At 41.2% G+C, this 17,172-nt stretch overlaps 1 protein-coding gene across 10 annotated transcripts in view; it reads left to right on the top strand.

Moving 5' to 3' along the window:
• Positions 1–17,172, top strand: part of Rbm10 (RNA binding motif protein 10) — a 32,130-nt gene that overhangs the window by 2,166 nt on the left and 12,792 nt on the right. For 4 of the 10 annotated variants that reach the window (XM_087600649.1, XM_087600647.1, XM_087600643.1 and 1 more), the window contains exons 2-4: positions 35–175; positions 14,771–14,954; positions 16,497–16,730. Coding sequence is in view for 6 of the 10 variants with exons in the window: in XM_087600643.1 (XP_087456769.1) it covers positions 159–175; positions 14,771–14,954; positions 16,497–16,730 (435 nt within the window). In the remaining 4 variants the exon portion in view is untranslated. Of the gene's footprint in view, positions 1–34; positions 176–14,770; positions 14,955–16,496; positions 16,731–16,865; positions 16,988–17,172 lie in introns of all 10 variants that reach the window. The other 6 variants (NM_152861.5, NM_001414396.1, XM_087600648.1 and 3 more) reach the window with 2 other exon arrangements.

The raw sequence follows: 17,172 nt of genomic DNA, 5'->3' as shown, positions 1-17,172 counted from the left end.
ATCTGCCTGAACCCCTTTCTTCCATTCTCTGCAGAGTCTCTGCAGGAGGTATCACCCAGACTGACAGATCATGCTGACAGCAGCAGGGGAGGCTGAGAAGTGAAAGGAGCCAGCTACTGAGGAGGGGCTCCAGTAGCTCCTAAAGATCCTATCAGGACATGGAGTATGAAAGACGGTGAGTTATCCCCTCCCTCCCCTCCCAAACACTATAGGTACATCCCCATGTGATCGCTGATTAGGATGTTGAAGGGCTGGGGTTGGGGATTTAGCTCAGTGGTAGAGCGCTTGCCTAGCAAGTGCAAGGCCCTGGGTTCAGTCCCCAGCTCTGAAAAATAGAAAAAAAGTATAAAAAAAAGAATAACGGGCTAGGATGTTGAAGGGCCCTTCTAGTCAGAAGAAATAACACAGCAAAGAAATGGACTCTCTTCAACACATGTGTATCTGTGCTCTGAGAGGTGAATGAGACATAATGACTGTAGGTCTCCCCTGTAAGAGACTGTCTTGCTACGTATAGTGTTACATAGAAGACCACATAGTTTACAGATGATTACCAAACAGCCTGATGAGTACCACGACTGGATGTGAGGGTGGGTTTTTTCTTAGGATGGGTATGGAGGCCAGAGAGTGGTGCCAGATGTCTACCTCATTTGCTCCTCCACCTTATTTTTGAGAATGGGACTTTCATTGAGCCCAGAGCTCACAAGACTTAGTGAGATACTGGCTGGCTAGCAAGCCTGAGGGAACCTCTTTTCTCTACCTCCTCAGCACTGGGATAACAGTTATGTGCCACACCTGGTGTTTTTATATGGGTCCTGGGTAATCAAACTCGTGCCCTCATATACCACAAGCAGTTTACTGATTGAGGCATCTTCCAGGCCTGTTTTTGTCTTGAGACAGTTTGTCTTTATAGTGGATACTGGACAACTTGTGCTTCTGCTGCCTCAGCTTCCTAAGAGCTGGGGTGACAGGTGTGTTCCACCACATCCAGTTCATACAGAGTGCTTTGTTTTTGTTTTGAGATGTATCTTGTTCTGTTATCTAAGTTGGTCTCAAAATCCTGGACTCAAGCTCTATTTCATCTTCCTGAGTAGCTAGGAAACAGGTTGTGACATCTCATGGCACATATAGTTTGGCTCTACAGCACTAATACAAAAAAAAAACCATTTAGCACACTTGGTAAAATTTAGAGATTGGGCATAAGTATAAGATCCTTTGGCATGGGCTGGAGAGATGGCTCAGCGGTTAAGAGCACCCGACTGCTCTTTCAGAGGTCATGAGTTCAATTCCTAGCAACCACATGGTGGCTCACAACCATCTGTAAAGAGATCCGATTCCCTCTTCTGGTGTATCTGAAGACAGCTACAGTGTACTTATATATAATAAATAAATAAATCTTTAAAAAAAAAATCCTTTGGCATTATAGTAGATTCCTGCCCCAAGGGATTCTGAAGTAAGTGACTTATCTACCATATTTTTTTTCCTTTTTTTTTTTTTTTTTTTTTTTTTGGAGCTGGGGACCGAACCCAGGACCTTCCCAACCCCTTATCTACCATATTTTAAGAAAACCCAGGAAGGCAAACCAAACTCTTACAGAAACCTCTTAATAAATTTGCTGGACATGGTAGTGTGTACCTAATCCTAGCACTTGGGAGGTAGAGGTAGGAAGATCAGGAATTCAAAGTCAACTTGTGCTACTTAAAATCTCATCTTGAAAAAACAGTCAATAAAGTTATGAAACATTAGAGAGAAAGCAGGTTTAGAAATGTCTTTGTTGGCCCAAGGAGCAAGGTACCGGGAGTTGAACCTACGGCCTTTCACTACTCAGCAAATGCTGAGTAAGCACTTGTAAGAAAATGCTGTGATATTTTATACCTTTACATTTTATTCTGAGATAGACTAAATTTTTCAGGTTGTCCTTGTACTCAATCTGTAGCCCAGACCAGATTTGCAGACATGACCTTGCAACTGTCCTATGTCAGTCTCTTGAGTATCTAGGTTTACAGGCCTGTCTATACCACTAGACCCAGCTTATAAATGCCATTTTACTTATTTATTTTATGTGTATTTGGCTGTATAAATATCTTTGTATCACACATGTTACTGGTGCCTACCATTGGATCCCCTTGAACTGAAGTTTTGAGTGAGCCACCATGTAGGTGCTGGAAATCAAACCTGTTCTCTAAAAGAGCAGTCAAGTATTCTTAACTGATGAGCCATCTCTCCAACCATATTTACTTATTTTTGAGATCAGGTTCCACTATGTAGTCTATATCAGCCTAGAACTCATTGCAAGTCCCCTAGCCCATCTCAGCCTTCCAGGTATGGTACTAACATATGCTACCATGGCTGGCATTGACCTTTTAACTGTCTTTTGAAAGGCATTTGGTGACTGGATATATACTCAATGGAAAGATTGATTTGATTGTAGAAGATAATCACTACAAGTAATATGTGATTGAGCTCCAAGTAGTTGTTGCCAAATAAAGATAATTGGTTTTTGTTTGTATTTTTTGAGTTGTTTTTGTTTGTTTTTAAATGATAAATGAATAGGTTTATTTAAGTTAATCACATTTTCCAGTTCTACAAATGTCTTACCACAGGTCATCCCAAGGCCTCCCATTACCAGGTTTATTTTTTTCCATTTATTCTCAATTCCCACCTCTGTAGGCAGCAGCTCTGTTGTGCATAATTTGTATCCTTTTAAATAGTGTTGTCTCAAGTATCTGTTTTCAGTTCTCATAAACAGCATAGTGCTACAGTCTTTCTTTTGTTTCCTGAACTCCACACTGCATATTTTGGGTGTCTTTATTGCCATTTGAATATTAATGTTTCATCTCTGAACTGTTGCCAAGGGCACCATGAGCTATGTCTGTTATGTTTTACTTAATAGTGTGTGACTACCAAAGATAGATAATGTTCTTTTTGTTATTGTTGAGACAGGATCTCACATTATAATTCATGCTAGCCTGAAACTTAGCATAGCCCATAGTCTTGTGGCAATTTTCCTGCTTCAGCCTGTTTTAAACAAGTCCTTAATTTCCTTGCCTTTTTTTTTTGAGATAATCTGATTGTACAGGAACTCCTTATGTAGACTGGGCTGACCTTGAACTCACAGGCTTCCACCTGTGCAGAGATTAAAGGCATTTGCCTCCATGGCCAGCTCTTCCTGTATTTGTGTTTTTCCAAATCTTTTCTTTTTCCTATCCCGAATCACATTCACATCTTTATTTAGTTCACTTAGAGTCCAGTTTTGAATATGGTGTAAGATATGTTTTAGATCTTTTTCCTTCACATAGTGGGCAGTTTGCTGAAGTAGTAGTTCATTCTTGCTCAATTTCCCTCCTTTACTTAGTTATACCACAACCTTACTGTTTTCATTACTATGAATTAATACAGTATCTTAATAGCTCCCTCTTTGTTCTTATTTTTTAAAGTTGATGTAACCATTTACGGAGATTAATTACATGTAAAAATTCATCAAGGGGCTTGGTGGGAAAGAGTTTGCTTAGTATGTGTGAGCCCTAGGTTTTATCTCCAACATTCCAAATAACGAAAAAGAAGTCTCTCAAAACAAGGTTTTGATCAAGATTATATGAAATTTCTTTATTTGGTGAGGGGGAAAATTGTCATCTTTGTAAGTTTATAAACGTCTTTTTCTTAGAACTGTAATGAAACAAACCGAAATGGCATAAAAATCTGTTTAATATCCTACTCTGTGCAATTCCCTAGGAAACTGGAAAGACAGATGGCTTAACTTTTAAGGGCACTTGATGCTCTTTCAGTTCCCAGCATCCATGTTCAGTAAGTGCTCTTTACTTCAGAGCCATCTCTCCAACCATAAGTGATTTTATTTTTATTTTTATGTATGTATGCATGTATGTATTTATGTGTGAGTATATATGTTTGTACCCATGTCAGCCTATGTGTATATGTGTGAGGGGCTGTGCATGTGTATATACATATTTAGAGGTCAGAGGACAGCCTTAAGTACCATACTTGAGTACTTTCCACCTTTGGTTTGAGATAAAGTCTCTCATGAACCTGGAAGCAAGTAGGCAAGCTTAGTTAGCCACTGAGCTCCAGGGATCCACCTTTCTCCTCTAGGCTTGCCACTACTGGATTACGAGCACACACTACTACACCTGACATTTTATCTGGATTCTGGGGACCTGAAGGGTCCTTATGTTTTAGAGGCAAGAGCTTTACTGACAGAGCCATCTCTAAAGCCATATACACATGGGTTTTTGGTTTTGTTTTGTTTTTTGGGGGGTTTTTTTGGTTTTGTTTTGTTTTTTGTTTTGTTTTGTTTTTTTGAGATAGACTTTCTCAGTATAATAGACCTGGCTGTCCTGGAACTCACTTTGTAGAGCTGACTCACCTTAAACTCAGATCTTGCCTGCCTCTGCTTCCTGAGTGCTGGCCACTATATATGCCACTACATGTGGCTCACGCATGAGATTTTTATAATAAAGGGTATTAGGTATAGTAGTGCATGGCCTGTAATACAAGCACTCAGGAGGTGAAAACAGGATGAATAGGTGTTCAAATTACTACATAGTGACTTCCAAGCCTGCTGAAGACCCTGCTTCCTATAAAACAGAACAAGGCAAATGAATACTGAGGGCTGACTGGGTGTAACTCAGAGATAGAATGTTTGCTTAGCATGTACAAGGAAGGCCCTGGGTTCTATCACCAGTAAAATGTGGAGGGGAAGCAGGGAAGAGAGATGAGAGTAGTAGGTGTCAAATTCAGTAAATAGACCATTGTCCATAGTCTTAAAGGGACATGTTCAAATGCCTCTATTTTTTCCCTTTTTTTCCTTTTCTTTGCTTTTTTAAAAAAATTAAGACAAGGTCTCACTATATAGTCCTTGGCAATGCTCTGAAACTACATAGGCCAGGCTGGCCTTGAACACATAATAATCTGCCTGCCTTTGTTTCTCAAGTGCTAGAATAAAAGGTATGTGTCACCCTGCCCAGTCAGAATTTCTCTATTGACTATGATTCATACAGGAATATTTGAAATAGAGCTTTTAATAAATCAAGAAAATTTTGGGCTTAAAGTGATGAATCCTATTACCCTACTGTCTAGACGCTGAGGCAGGCGGATCCTGAGTTTGAGAACAGTTTGGGCTATGTTGTTAGACCTGTCTCAGAGAACCAACTAAATAGAATTGTGCAGTACATTGAGCTAATATGTATTTTTAGTCTTCTTTAATCTGAATTATTCACTGTTTGTCTTCCATCTTTTTAATGTTTATTAGCATATATTTTATGTAACAATAGGCTTTGTGTACGTTCATATTTCATATTCACTCTTCTTGTTCCCTTCCTACTCTATTCTTGCTAATCTCCTGCCTTTTCTCAACTGTACTGTCTTCTATTTTCACATATTTAGAAATGTACATCTATTTATTTTGCGGGGGGCATAATTGTGTGGAGACTCAGTTCTTTCCTTGGGAATAAGTGCCTTCACCCTCTGAACCATCCTGTGTCCCCCCCCCCCCCAGTAATTTTCATTACGGTTGTTTACAGAGGCATTGGCACCTTACCAGTAACTATACCACTGAAGAATACCTTTCCCACCATCAACTATTAACTGCCTATAACCTTCATGGAGGGATGGGGACTCATGAGTACCTCCACTCCTGTAAACAGGGTGTGGTGGGCCCAATCATAAGGGAATGTTGCTCAGATGATCACAGCTGTGAGTTAAAAAAATGCAATGGCCATGTCATTCCCTGCTCCTCCCCCCAGCCTATACATACCTTCTACCTAGTATTTTTTTGAGACAAGGTCTCTCTTTTTTAACTCTGGCTATCCTTGGAACTCACAAATATCCACCCAACTCTGTCTCCAGAATGCTCACCTGGCCTGGTTTTTTTTAATTCTTAAAAAATGAACAATGTATTCATTGTTCATGGTAATGTTACATAAGGGCATTTAAATACAGGCATATAATATATGTTGTGCATGTTCTCTGCCCTCCCCCCTTTCACCTTTTGTATTAGTCTATCTTATTTCCTTAGACAATTTTGCTTCTACTTTCTTTTTAAATATATGATTTTATGTATCTATATAAAATATAAAAACCACAGAGAAAGTATGATGTCTATTATTCTGAAATTGGCTTGATTCACTTAATATGACTATACCCAGCTGCATCCATTTTTTTAAAAAGAGTCTAATTTCATTCTTTGTGGCTGGAAAAATTGTCATTATGTTTATATAGTACAATTTCCTTACCCATTCCTTTGTTGTTGGACACCTAAGTTGGTTTCATAAGTTACCTGTTGTGAATGGTCCGCAATAAACATTGGTGTGTAAGTGTCTCTGTGATTTGTTGGCTTACAGTCCTTCAGATAAATAGACAACATTGATAAAGCTGGACCTCAGGAGAGATGTATTTTTAGTTTTGTGAGGAGCCTCCATACAGAGTTACATTGTAGCTGGACTAATTTACATTCCCAGCCACAATCTTCCTGTTCTCCAAGTCCTCACCAGCATCTTATTTTAAAACTGCTAAATTAGTAATTGTATTAGTTTAGTTATTTGTATCTGTGTTGTATTTACCATTGGATCAAGGTGGCCTCATGGTATTAGATAGCCTTTGCTGTTTTTGGAGAAACTTGTAGAAAAGTTACTGTTGTGGTAGTGCATGCCTTTAATCCTAGCATTTCTGAGATAGAGGCAGGCAGATCTCTGGGTTTAAGGCCAGCCTGGTGTACATAGCAAGTTAGGCCAGCCCTAGTCAAGATCTTGTCTTTTAAAAAAAAGTTACAGAGCTGGAGAGATGGCTCAGTGTTTGAGAGCACTAGCTGCTCTCCAGGAGGATCAGGGTTCAATTCCCAGTACCCACCCACCCACATGATCGCTCACAACTGTCTAGAATCTGATATCCTCACCCAGACATGAATGCAAACAAAATACTAATGTACATAAAATAAATTATTATTTTTTAATTATTCTAACCTTAAAACTTAGTAGAACTTACTTTCGAAGGCGTCTATGGTCCTTGTTTTTTTTGCAGTTCTGGAGAGAGAACCCAGAGAGCTCTTCTACTGGCTATGCTCCAGCCTTTGATGCATGCTTATATGTGTACATGTGCAGTTGATGTGCAGATACATATGTGTGCATGTGTAAGCTAGTGGTCAACTTTGAACATTGTTTCTCAGGAACCTCCTACTTTTTCTTCTTAATATTTGTGTGTGGGGGGTGCACACATGTGTGCATATGTCATGACATATAGGTGGAGGTCCAGAAACAACTTTCGGGAGTCTGTTCTCTCCTACTATATGAGTTCTGGAGATTGAACTCAGGTTGTCCAGCTTGGTGGCAAGTACCTTTACTTTTTTTGTTGTTGGCGGTTGATTATTGTAGGTTGGTTGATTGGTTTGTTCATTTGTTGAGGCAGAGCCTCTCTCCACATAGCTCTGGCTGTCTTGGGATTCACTATGTAGACCAGGTTGGGCTCAACTCACAGATAGGCCTGCCTCTGCCTCCGCCTCCACACCCAGCAGATAGCAATGAGGTCTAGAGCGTCTGCCTCAGCTGCCTGCTTTGTTATATTCGTGTCGGACATCAAACACAGGTCCTTATGCTTATTCAGCAAGCACTTTATTGACTGAGCTCTTTCCTTCAGTACACAAACACATCATAGACATGCACCATGCCCAGCTGATTCTTTGTTCTTTCAGTATTTTATTATGAAAATGTAAGCATATAACAAATTGTAAGAATTTTACAGTCAATACCTCTCTATCAACTAGGTTCTGTCATTTGTCACTAACTCATCACATGCCTGTTTCCAAGTTTATTTCTGTTTACATGTTAGCTATTTAACTTTGACAAAGTCATACAGACCCATTGGGGTTTGTTGTTGTGCTGTTTTGTTTTTCATTTTACAACTTCTGGGTTTGGTCTCTTTTTCAAAAACAGTTAATGTGTTTAAATATATGATTTTATTTAACAGTACCATGTATGTGCCTGGTACCTGCAGAGGCTAGAAGTGGGCATAAGGTACCCTGGAGTTACAAATGATTATGACCATTCATGTAGTACTAGAAGTAGATCCTAGGTCCTCTGAAAGAGTAGCAAGTGCTATTAACTGCTCAGCCATTTCTTTAACTCTCAAGGTGTCTTAGGTGCTATGAAGAGACACCATGACCAAGGCAACTCTTTTTTTTTTTTTTTTGGTTCTTTTTTTCGGAGCTGGGGACCGAACCCAGGGCCTTGTGCTTCCTAGGTAAGCGCTCTACCACTGAGCTAAATCCCCAGCCCCCCAAGGCAACTCTTAAAAAGGACAACATTTAACTGAGGCTGGCTTACAGGTTCAGAGGTTCAGTCCAGTATCATCAAGGCGGGAGCATGGCAGCATCCAGGCATCCATGATGCCGGAGGAACTGACAGTTCTACATCTTCACCTGAAGGCTGCCAGCAGAATACTGACTTCCAGGCGGCTAGGTTATTAAAGCCCACACCCACAGTGACACACTTACTCCAACAAGACCATACCTCCTAATAGTGCCACTCCCTGGCCTGAGCATACACAAACCATCACACAAGGATTTGGTCTCTTTGCCATGGGAGACTTCATTTTATTGTTGTTTCTTTGTGTGTGTGTGTGTGTGTGTGTGTGTGTGTGTGTGTGTGTGTGTGTGTCCTGTATGCAGAGAGATCTGTCTTCTAAATGCTAGGATTAAAGGTGTATTCCTCCACCACCACCACCTGGCAAACACAGACTTTTTAAAATCCTGTGTTAAAAATGTCCTGGCTTTGAGCTAGCCTAGGAACTATTAACAGTTAATGGCTTCTTGGAAATGGAGAGTCTATTTTCTATAAAGGTATGGCTTCTGATAGGCTAACCACTCTTCAGTGGAGGACCCCACACCTATAAATATATAGGCAGTACAAATTAGAATCAGTGGGCTATTTAAACAACAAAAAAGAGGACATGAAATTGGGGGTTGTGTGGATCTGGGAGGAATTAGAAGTAGGGAATGAATGTGATCAAAATGCATTGGATGTATGTATGAAATTATTTTTTAAAAAAGCCACAAAGTATTATATTAGCAAAAGGTTCTGCCACAGATCTTCCTTAAAGAAAGCCAGGCATGGTGGCATATACCTTTAATTCTAGCACTTAGGAGGCAGGTAGGTAAATCTCTGAGTTTGAGGCCAGCCTGGTTGGCATAGTGAATTCCAAGTCAGTTGGGGCTGCATAGTAAGACCCTTTCTCAAAAGAAGGCAAACAATGGAATTGGGGGGGGGGCATGTAGGAACATTCCAAATAAGATAGATACATAGATATTTCTCACCAGGAAACATCTTAATTCTTCTCTTGAGTGTGAGGTGTTTTTAATGACTCTCCTCTAAGTATGGAGGAAAGAAAAAATAGAAATTTCTTTTTGAGATAGGGTTTGTAGCCCAGCATGGCCTCAAATTCCCTATATATCCAAGGAGCATCTTATGGTCATCTGCCTTGGACTCCCAATTGTTGAGCTTACAGGCAAGTACCACCATCCTTGGTCCTTACACAGGGATCAAACTGAGGGCTTTGAACATGTACACAAGTACTCTACCAACTGAGCTATATTCCCTAGTCCCTGGAAACTTATGTGGGTAAGAAAAATGAAAGATACCACCTTAACCACATGAAGGTTAACATCACCAGAGCTAAGTCATGCTCCTGCTAATTGATAATCCGGAGAACTCAACTTTTGTTATTGCTTCTCAACAAAACAAACCCCAAAACTTTAAGACTCATTAAAAGATCACATCAAATAAAACCACTACAATTCTTAAAAAGAGAAAAATAACTATAAAGAGGAATTTCTGTATATTAAAAACCTTTCACAGGCTAAGTGGTGGTGGTGGTGGTGCACGCCTTGAATCCTTAACACTTGGGAGACAGAGGCAAACAGCTCTGAATTCAAGGACAGCTATGTCTACACAGAGAAACTGTGTCTCAAAAAAAATAAAACCAGACAAAAGAACCTTTCACAGATCAGAGACAACTTTGACATCCTTCAAACAAGACATAACTGCAGATGGCTCAGTGATTAAGAACACTTCCTGCTTTTCCAGAGGTCCTGAGTTCAGTTCCTAGTACCCATGTTGGGTGGCTCACAACCATCTTTAACACCGGCTGTAGGCAAATCGGATGCTTCTGGCCTTCACCAGCAACTACACTCACATGTACACATACATGCACACACACTTAAAAACCAATAATAAAAATAAATCTTACAAGATGACATGCTGGTATGAGAAAATTGGTGAAATCCCAATGAAAGCTGTTATTTAGTTGACTTAGTACCATGGTTCTCTGAGTATTAGGGGAAGCTGGGCAGAGGTTTATTTGGGGTTCTTTTATCTTTGAACTTCTCTGTAAGTCAAAACATACTTCAAAATAAGTTTAACTTTATTAAGATTAGAAACTTTCACATCAATAGACACTCAAGATGAAAAGAAACCTCACAGAATGGGAGAACAATCTGTGGGTATCTGATAAAGGATTCCTATCTAGAACGTGTAAAATACTTTTGTAGCAAGAAAACAAAACAAAACAAAAAACCATGCCAACTCCAAAGTGGTAAGGGCTAAGGATATAGCTCAGCCACTGACTATGTCCTTAGACCTTTAGTTATTAAATTCTCCAGGGCTGGCCTTAAATTTATGATCTTCCTGTTTCAGCTCTCTTGAATGCTTGATTACAGGTATGAATCTCTGGACTATGTTTTCTTTCTTTTATATTTATTTACTTGTTTGAACTTTTGTTATTTGAGTCTTGGTGTCCCTCTGTAGTTGAAAATGGCCTCACTGTTTCCATCTTTCTGCTTCAGCCTCCTGAGTCCTAAGATTACAGCATGTATCACCACTCCAGTTTACTTCTTTGCATTAATTCATTTTTTTTATTTTCAGTGCTGGTCACAGGACCTAGGCCTTTGTGCAAGCTAATCACCATAGGCCTGCATATCTAGCTCTTTGTATTGTTTGTTTTTAAATGTAGCTCGTGATTGTGGATAATCTTAAATATTTTATTTTTATATAGTTCAATTAAATCATCTTTTTTCTATGCCTTGGGATCTGGGTTATTACTTTTTCCCATTTAAGGGTAGGGCTGAGGGTCTAGCTCAGTGGGTGGAACATATAAAAGATTATTAAGGGGCTGGAGAGATGGCTCAGCGGTTAAGAGCACTGACTGCTCTTCCAGAGGTCCTGAGTTCAAATCCCAGCAACCACATGGTGGCTCACAGCCATCTGTAATGGGATCTGATGCCCTCTTCCAGTGTGTCTGAAGTATACTCATATACATAAAATAAATAAATAAATCTTTTTTTAAAAAAAGATGATGAAGACTTTATTTTGTTCCTTATTTCTTTTTCTGATTTGCAGCCAGGGCTTTGTACATAAGAGACATGGTGTGTGCTCTATTGTGGAACTTTAGCTCCAATCATTTGGTTGTGGTCATAGGACAGCTTTGTGGCATTGGTTCTATCCATCCACCTTCGTGTAGATTCTGGGAATTGAACTTAGATTGTTAGACTGCAAGGTGGGCAGTAAGCACCTTTATTTGCTAAGCCATCTCTTCCTTACTCCACCTCATCCCCTTTGGTTTTTTTTTTTTTAAATATAACCCAAAATTGGCATCAAAATTAAAATCTTCCCTCCTTAACCTCCTGAAGGCTGGAATTATAGGCATGTGACACTACATCTGGCCCTTGAACTTCTTCTCTTATGGTTTAATTTCTTCCATCTACATCTTTGATCCAAGCTGGCATGGTGGTCCATGCCCATAATCCCAGAATTTAAGAGGCAAAGAAAGGACCCCGAGTTTCAAGCTAGTCTTGGCTACATAGTGAGTTCAAAATCAGCCTCAGATAAATACCAAAAAAATAAATAACCAAGTTACAGTGTCTCATGCCTTTAATCCCAGCACTCATCAGGTAAGGCAGTCAGATCTTTGAGATCAAGGCCAGCCTACTCTACAGAGTTCTAGGATAGCAAGGGCTACACACACAGCCCTGTCTCAAAAAAAAGAAAATAAAACCCCAATACAAACAAACAAAAGGTAGATACGTATGTAAGTAAATCATATATGTAAAGAATAGTCATGAGTTTTTACATGTGCATAGATATTTAATAATTAAAGATTTAGTTTCATTTCTGTGTATGTGTTTGCATGTGCGCATACAGATCCCAAAGCAGCTGAAGTTATATGCTGTTGTGAGCCACTGTGTGGGTGATGGGAATCAAACCAGGGTCTTGTGGAAGAGCAGTCAGTGCTCTTAACTGCTGAACCATCTCTTTAGCCCAATATTTAACCTTTTAGATGTAAAATCTAAAACCATTGTTTTCTAAACAATGGTTATTTGAATATAAACAAAATATGTATTTTGTATATTAATTTTATAGCCAGAATCTTTATTAAATTTATGTGTGTCTTTGTGAATGTATGCTTACATGTGTGCCTGTACCCCTGGAAGCCAGAAGTGGGTATCACACCTGGTGAGTGTGAGCCAACTAACATGGATACAGGGACTCGAACTAGGATCCTCTAGAAGGGCAGAAAATACTCTTAACCACTGAGGCATCTCTCTAGCCCCTGATTTTTTTTTTATCATCACATTGCTGTTAGTATTGGGGGTACTGAAGTTAGAACTTAAGCCTTGAATGCGTTGTTAGGAACTGTATACCCTATTTAGTACTTCTAATCTTCCTTTTTTTTTTTTTAACATGATTCATTTACGCTTTGCAGAGTTATTCTCATTGGCCACAAATAATGGTGATTTTTACCTTCATAGGTTTTTTTGTTTGGTTGGTTGGTTGGTTGGTTTGGTTTTGATTTTTGGCATTTCAAGACAGTTTTTCTGTGTCGCCCGACATCCTGGGCCTCACCTTTATGGTTCTTAATGCCTTTCCTTCCTTCCCCTTAACATGATTGTTTTAGCTAATGTCATTAGAATAATGTAGTCTAAGAGTGGTGTCAGTAATAGACATTCTAATGTGTGACTGTTCATGAGTGGAATCTTGTTGCATTCTTGTAATCGGCCTCATTCTTCTTGCTTGACCATGCTCTTTTTTACATCTTTTTTTTTCCTTCAATACTAGATATTAAACCCAGGGTCTTGTAGGTAGGTGGTCTAAGCCATAATAGCGTATTTCCTTTTTAAATGAACATGAATTGGTTCTTTTTTAAATACTTGTTTTTTAAAAACAGTCTCTTATAACCTTGGACTCACTTTGTACCTTGGCTAACCTTGAATTCCTGATCTTCCTACCTGCACCTCTCAAGTGTGTGATTATAGGTATGCACTGCCACGGGTATCATCACCACTGACCCCTGTGTATTAAGCTTTGAGGAGTAAGGTAGTGAGTCCAGCAGGCAGGTTCTATCATTTCCTATAACTTGCCTTTAAGTCATTTAAGGTTTTTTTTTGTGATGTGGGAAAAAGAACCCAGTACCTTTTATGTGGAGGGCATATGCATCACCACTTTATTACATCCACAACCCCAATTTTCTTTAGATGTGTGGTGGGCGAGTCTCACTATGCTGCCTTGGGGTCAAACCTCTTGTCTCAGTACCTTGAGCAACTAAGACTACAGACCTAGTAATTTTTCTCAGTCTGAGATGGAAACCAGCAATTTTCATATATTAGCCAAGTACTCTACTACTGACCTATATCCATAAAATTACTATCAGACTGTAAAGATGGCTCAGCAGTTAAGAGCACTGACTGCTCTTCCAGAGGTCGTGAGTTCAATTCCCAGCAACCACATGGTGGCTCACAACCATCTGTAATGGGATCCAATGCCCTCTTCTGGTGTGTCTGAAGACAGCTACTTATATACATAAAATAAATAAATCTTTAAAGATATTACTATCTTTTAACTCATCAAAGATTTACAATTAAGTCATCTTTGATGTAATTATTTTATAGTTAACTATAGTTAGAGAATTTTTATTTTTAAGTATGCGTATGTGCTTCTGTGTGGTGTGTGTGTGTATGAATACAGAAGTTGGAAGAAGACACTGGAGTTGGATTATAGGCAGTTATGAGCTGCCCAATCTGCGCACCAAATACTCACATCCTTCACAAGAGCTCCACAGTTGGAGTACTTCTAACTGAAGAGCTGTTAGTTCTAGCAAGATGGCTATGAAGTGGATAGTGACGTGCAAAGGGCAGACAGATAGAGTTTTGCAGAGACCTTACCCTGTAGGCTTGGTGGGATCTTGATGAATATTTGGGTGTTTATGTGTTTATTTAGGCAAAATTACTAAAGCAAATGATATGATTGGGTTGATTAACTTTATCATAGATAGTATTCATGTTTGGGTTTTTGGATTGCAGACACATAGCCTATGTAGGGGTGAAGAATTCAGTCAGGAAACTACACCTGATGTACATGTGGACTAGAGGTTAGGAAGGATGGCAGTAAGTGACTTGGCTTTAAAAACCTGTGATAGGGGCTGGAGAGATGGCTCAGCGGTTAAGAGCACCGACTGTTCTTCCCGAGGTCCTGAGTTCAAAATCCCAGCAACCACATGGTGGCTCACAACCATCTGTAATGAAATCTGATGCCCTCTTCTGGTGTGTCTGAAGACAGCTACAATGTACTCATATATAATAAATAAATAAAAAAAAAAAACCTGTGATAGTTAGCCCATGCAATGAAGTGAGACTGAGGCCGTAGAGAGAGGGTTGTGGGTTGACTTCCATATCTTGAGCTTTTTGGAAAAGATGGTTTTCTAATTCCTATCCTTCTAGAGGTGGTCGTGGTGACAGAACTGGCCGGTATGGAGCTACTGACCGCTCACAGGACGATGGTGGAGAGAACCGCAGCCGAGACCATGATTATAGAGACATGGACTATCGTTCATACCCACGAGAGTATGGCAGTCAGGAAGGCAAGCATGAGTATGACGACTCATCTGAAGAGCAAAGTGCAGAGGTGAGGGCAAGGCCAGGCCTTGGGGGGCAATGCTCCTGAAAGGCCTGTGTGTCTGGCTGCAGCACCAGGTGTAGGTAGCGCTCTGCTCCTGTGCCTTTGGACTACTCAGTTGCTTTGCGTCACCTAGGGGAGGGTCTGTCCCTGATCCCTTCTCTGAGGGCTCTTCTCCTGAGTTGGGTCTCCCTGGCTTTCACACTGCTTGACTCTGTATTTCTCAGGGCTCCTAGCCACTACTTCTTTCCCTTCTTCCCTGTTGTTCAGTTTTGGCCTTGGATTCACTGCAACCTCTATACTGCACCAATTTAGGGAACTCAAAAGGATCTTTTCCATGGGACCTAGTATCTAGGATTGAGAGGACAACCTGAGAACAAAATTATCAACCAATCCATACAACTCTGGGAAGCTAACACTGTTTCTGGTCTTGACAAAACCTCTAGACAGAAAGGAAGGAAAAGATCTTTGGGGAAGTCAGTCCCATGTAGGTAGTTAACCTCTAACCTAAAGGATAAGGCATGATGCTCACTATGAGAGAACCCACATCTGAGGGTTAGAAGCACCCTTGTCTTAGGGAATTTCAGTCTGAGGACCAGTCAGAGACCTAGTGCAAGCACGTAGGCAAGTAGCTCTCTGTCTAGTAGGATAGAAAAGGGTATACTTTTGTAAGCCCAGCCCTGAGGAGAAATTGTATTTAAACTATCTTCTACCTTCTGGGTATTTGAGGGACTATTTGAAGATTCCCCTGGTAAACTACTAGCTTTGTTTGGTTAGCCAGGGCTTACAGGCATCCAGGCTTCTCCATTGCCTGCAATTGAGCAGTATCTTTTAATGTCTCCATGGGTACAGTGGACCTTGTGAATGGACCATTGACAAGTGTAGAACACAACATCCAGTTGTCTGGACCTGTCCCCTACAGGTGGGAGGGTGTAGGGTCATGCCTGACCTGTTTAGTATTGAAATTAGTAGGTTGAATAACAACTAACAACTCAGCAACCACACTCTGTGTGAAGGAAGCTCATAGTAAACAAAGACTTTTCTAGGCCTGAGGACCAAGGACAAAGGAGGAGCATAATGGCCCATGAACTCCTGCTGGCTGCCTCAGGCCCATATCTGAAACTATTTCTGAAACGCTGGCTTGGTTCCAGGGCCCAACCTTAAGCTGGGAACTCTAGGAGACAGGTGTTTTTCAGTGGCACAGTAAACAATTGTACACACACCAGCTGAGCTGCCTAAAGAAGACAGTGAAGGCAAAGTCTAGTTTGCTGACCCCAGGCTAGTTTATCCCAAGGAGGTTTAAGCAGTGTTTTTTGTCAGCCTGCCTTTGGGAGTTCCTCCTCCACACCAGTACTGCCATTCCTTGAAGGCAGCTCCTAAAAGTATCCTGTGGAACATTTGCAGCCTTAAAAAGCCTGAGCCTTTAACCGGAGCCCGCCTGCCCACCCCTGGCTTTCAGAGCCCGCCTGTCTCAGAGAGCCAGCGGCCAACCACTAGGCCCACCCAGACTGACTGCCCGTCTGGTGTCTCTCATCTCATTCTGTCGGCCAGGATTCCTACGAGGCCTCCCCGGGCTCCGAGACTCAGCGTAGGCGGCGGCGGCGGCACAGGCACAGTCCCACTGGCCCGCCAGGCTTCCCCAGAGACGGCGACTATCGGGACCAGGACTATCGGACCGAGCAAGGGGAGGAGGAGGAGGAGGAGGATGAGGAGGAGGAGGAGGAGGAGAAGGCCAGTAACATCGTCATGCTGAGGATGCTGCCACAGGCAGCCACTGAGGATGACGTACGTGCCCCCCCAATGGCCCTGGGCAGGTGGCAAAGCAGGAGTCCAGGCTGGGTCTCCTCCAGGGCCCTCAGCTTCTCTCCACCCATCCTTTGCCACCAACCACAGCACCTTTCCTCTCTTCTCCCCCACCAGCTCCTGTCCCCCAGCACTATCCATCCTCCAGGATGGTCCCATCAGTTCCTGGTCTGGAAGGGAAGAAGGCAGCAGACAGGCTGGCTTGGCCCAGGGGCAGTAGCCGTGGGTGTCCGGTGCTGGTGGGTGTGAGAGAAGAACATCTCTCCTGCACATTCCATTGGCTTTCACCCTTTTTGTATATGTGAATGGAGGCCAGGCCCAGTGTCTGGTATTCTTCATGGCAGAAACCCATGAGAGTGAGATCTTAGGGCCCATGGGCTTTTCTGAACTTCCATATTCCTCCCCTTTTGTCAGCAGTGACAGC

The sequence above is a fragment of the Rattus norvegicus genome, chromosome X (assembly GCF_021556685.1).
Source record: "Rattus norvegicus strain SHRSP/BbbUtx chromosome X, alternate assembly SHRSP_T2T, whole genome shotgun sequence".
In the NCBI taxonomy this organism is placed as follows: Eukaryota; Metazoa; Chordata; class Mammalia; order Rodentia; family Muridae; genus Rattus; species Rattus norvegicus.
Note: the sequence above shows the minus strand (reverse complement) of the source record. Positions and strands in the feature narration are given on the sequence as shown.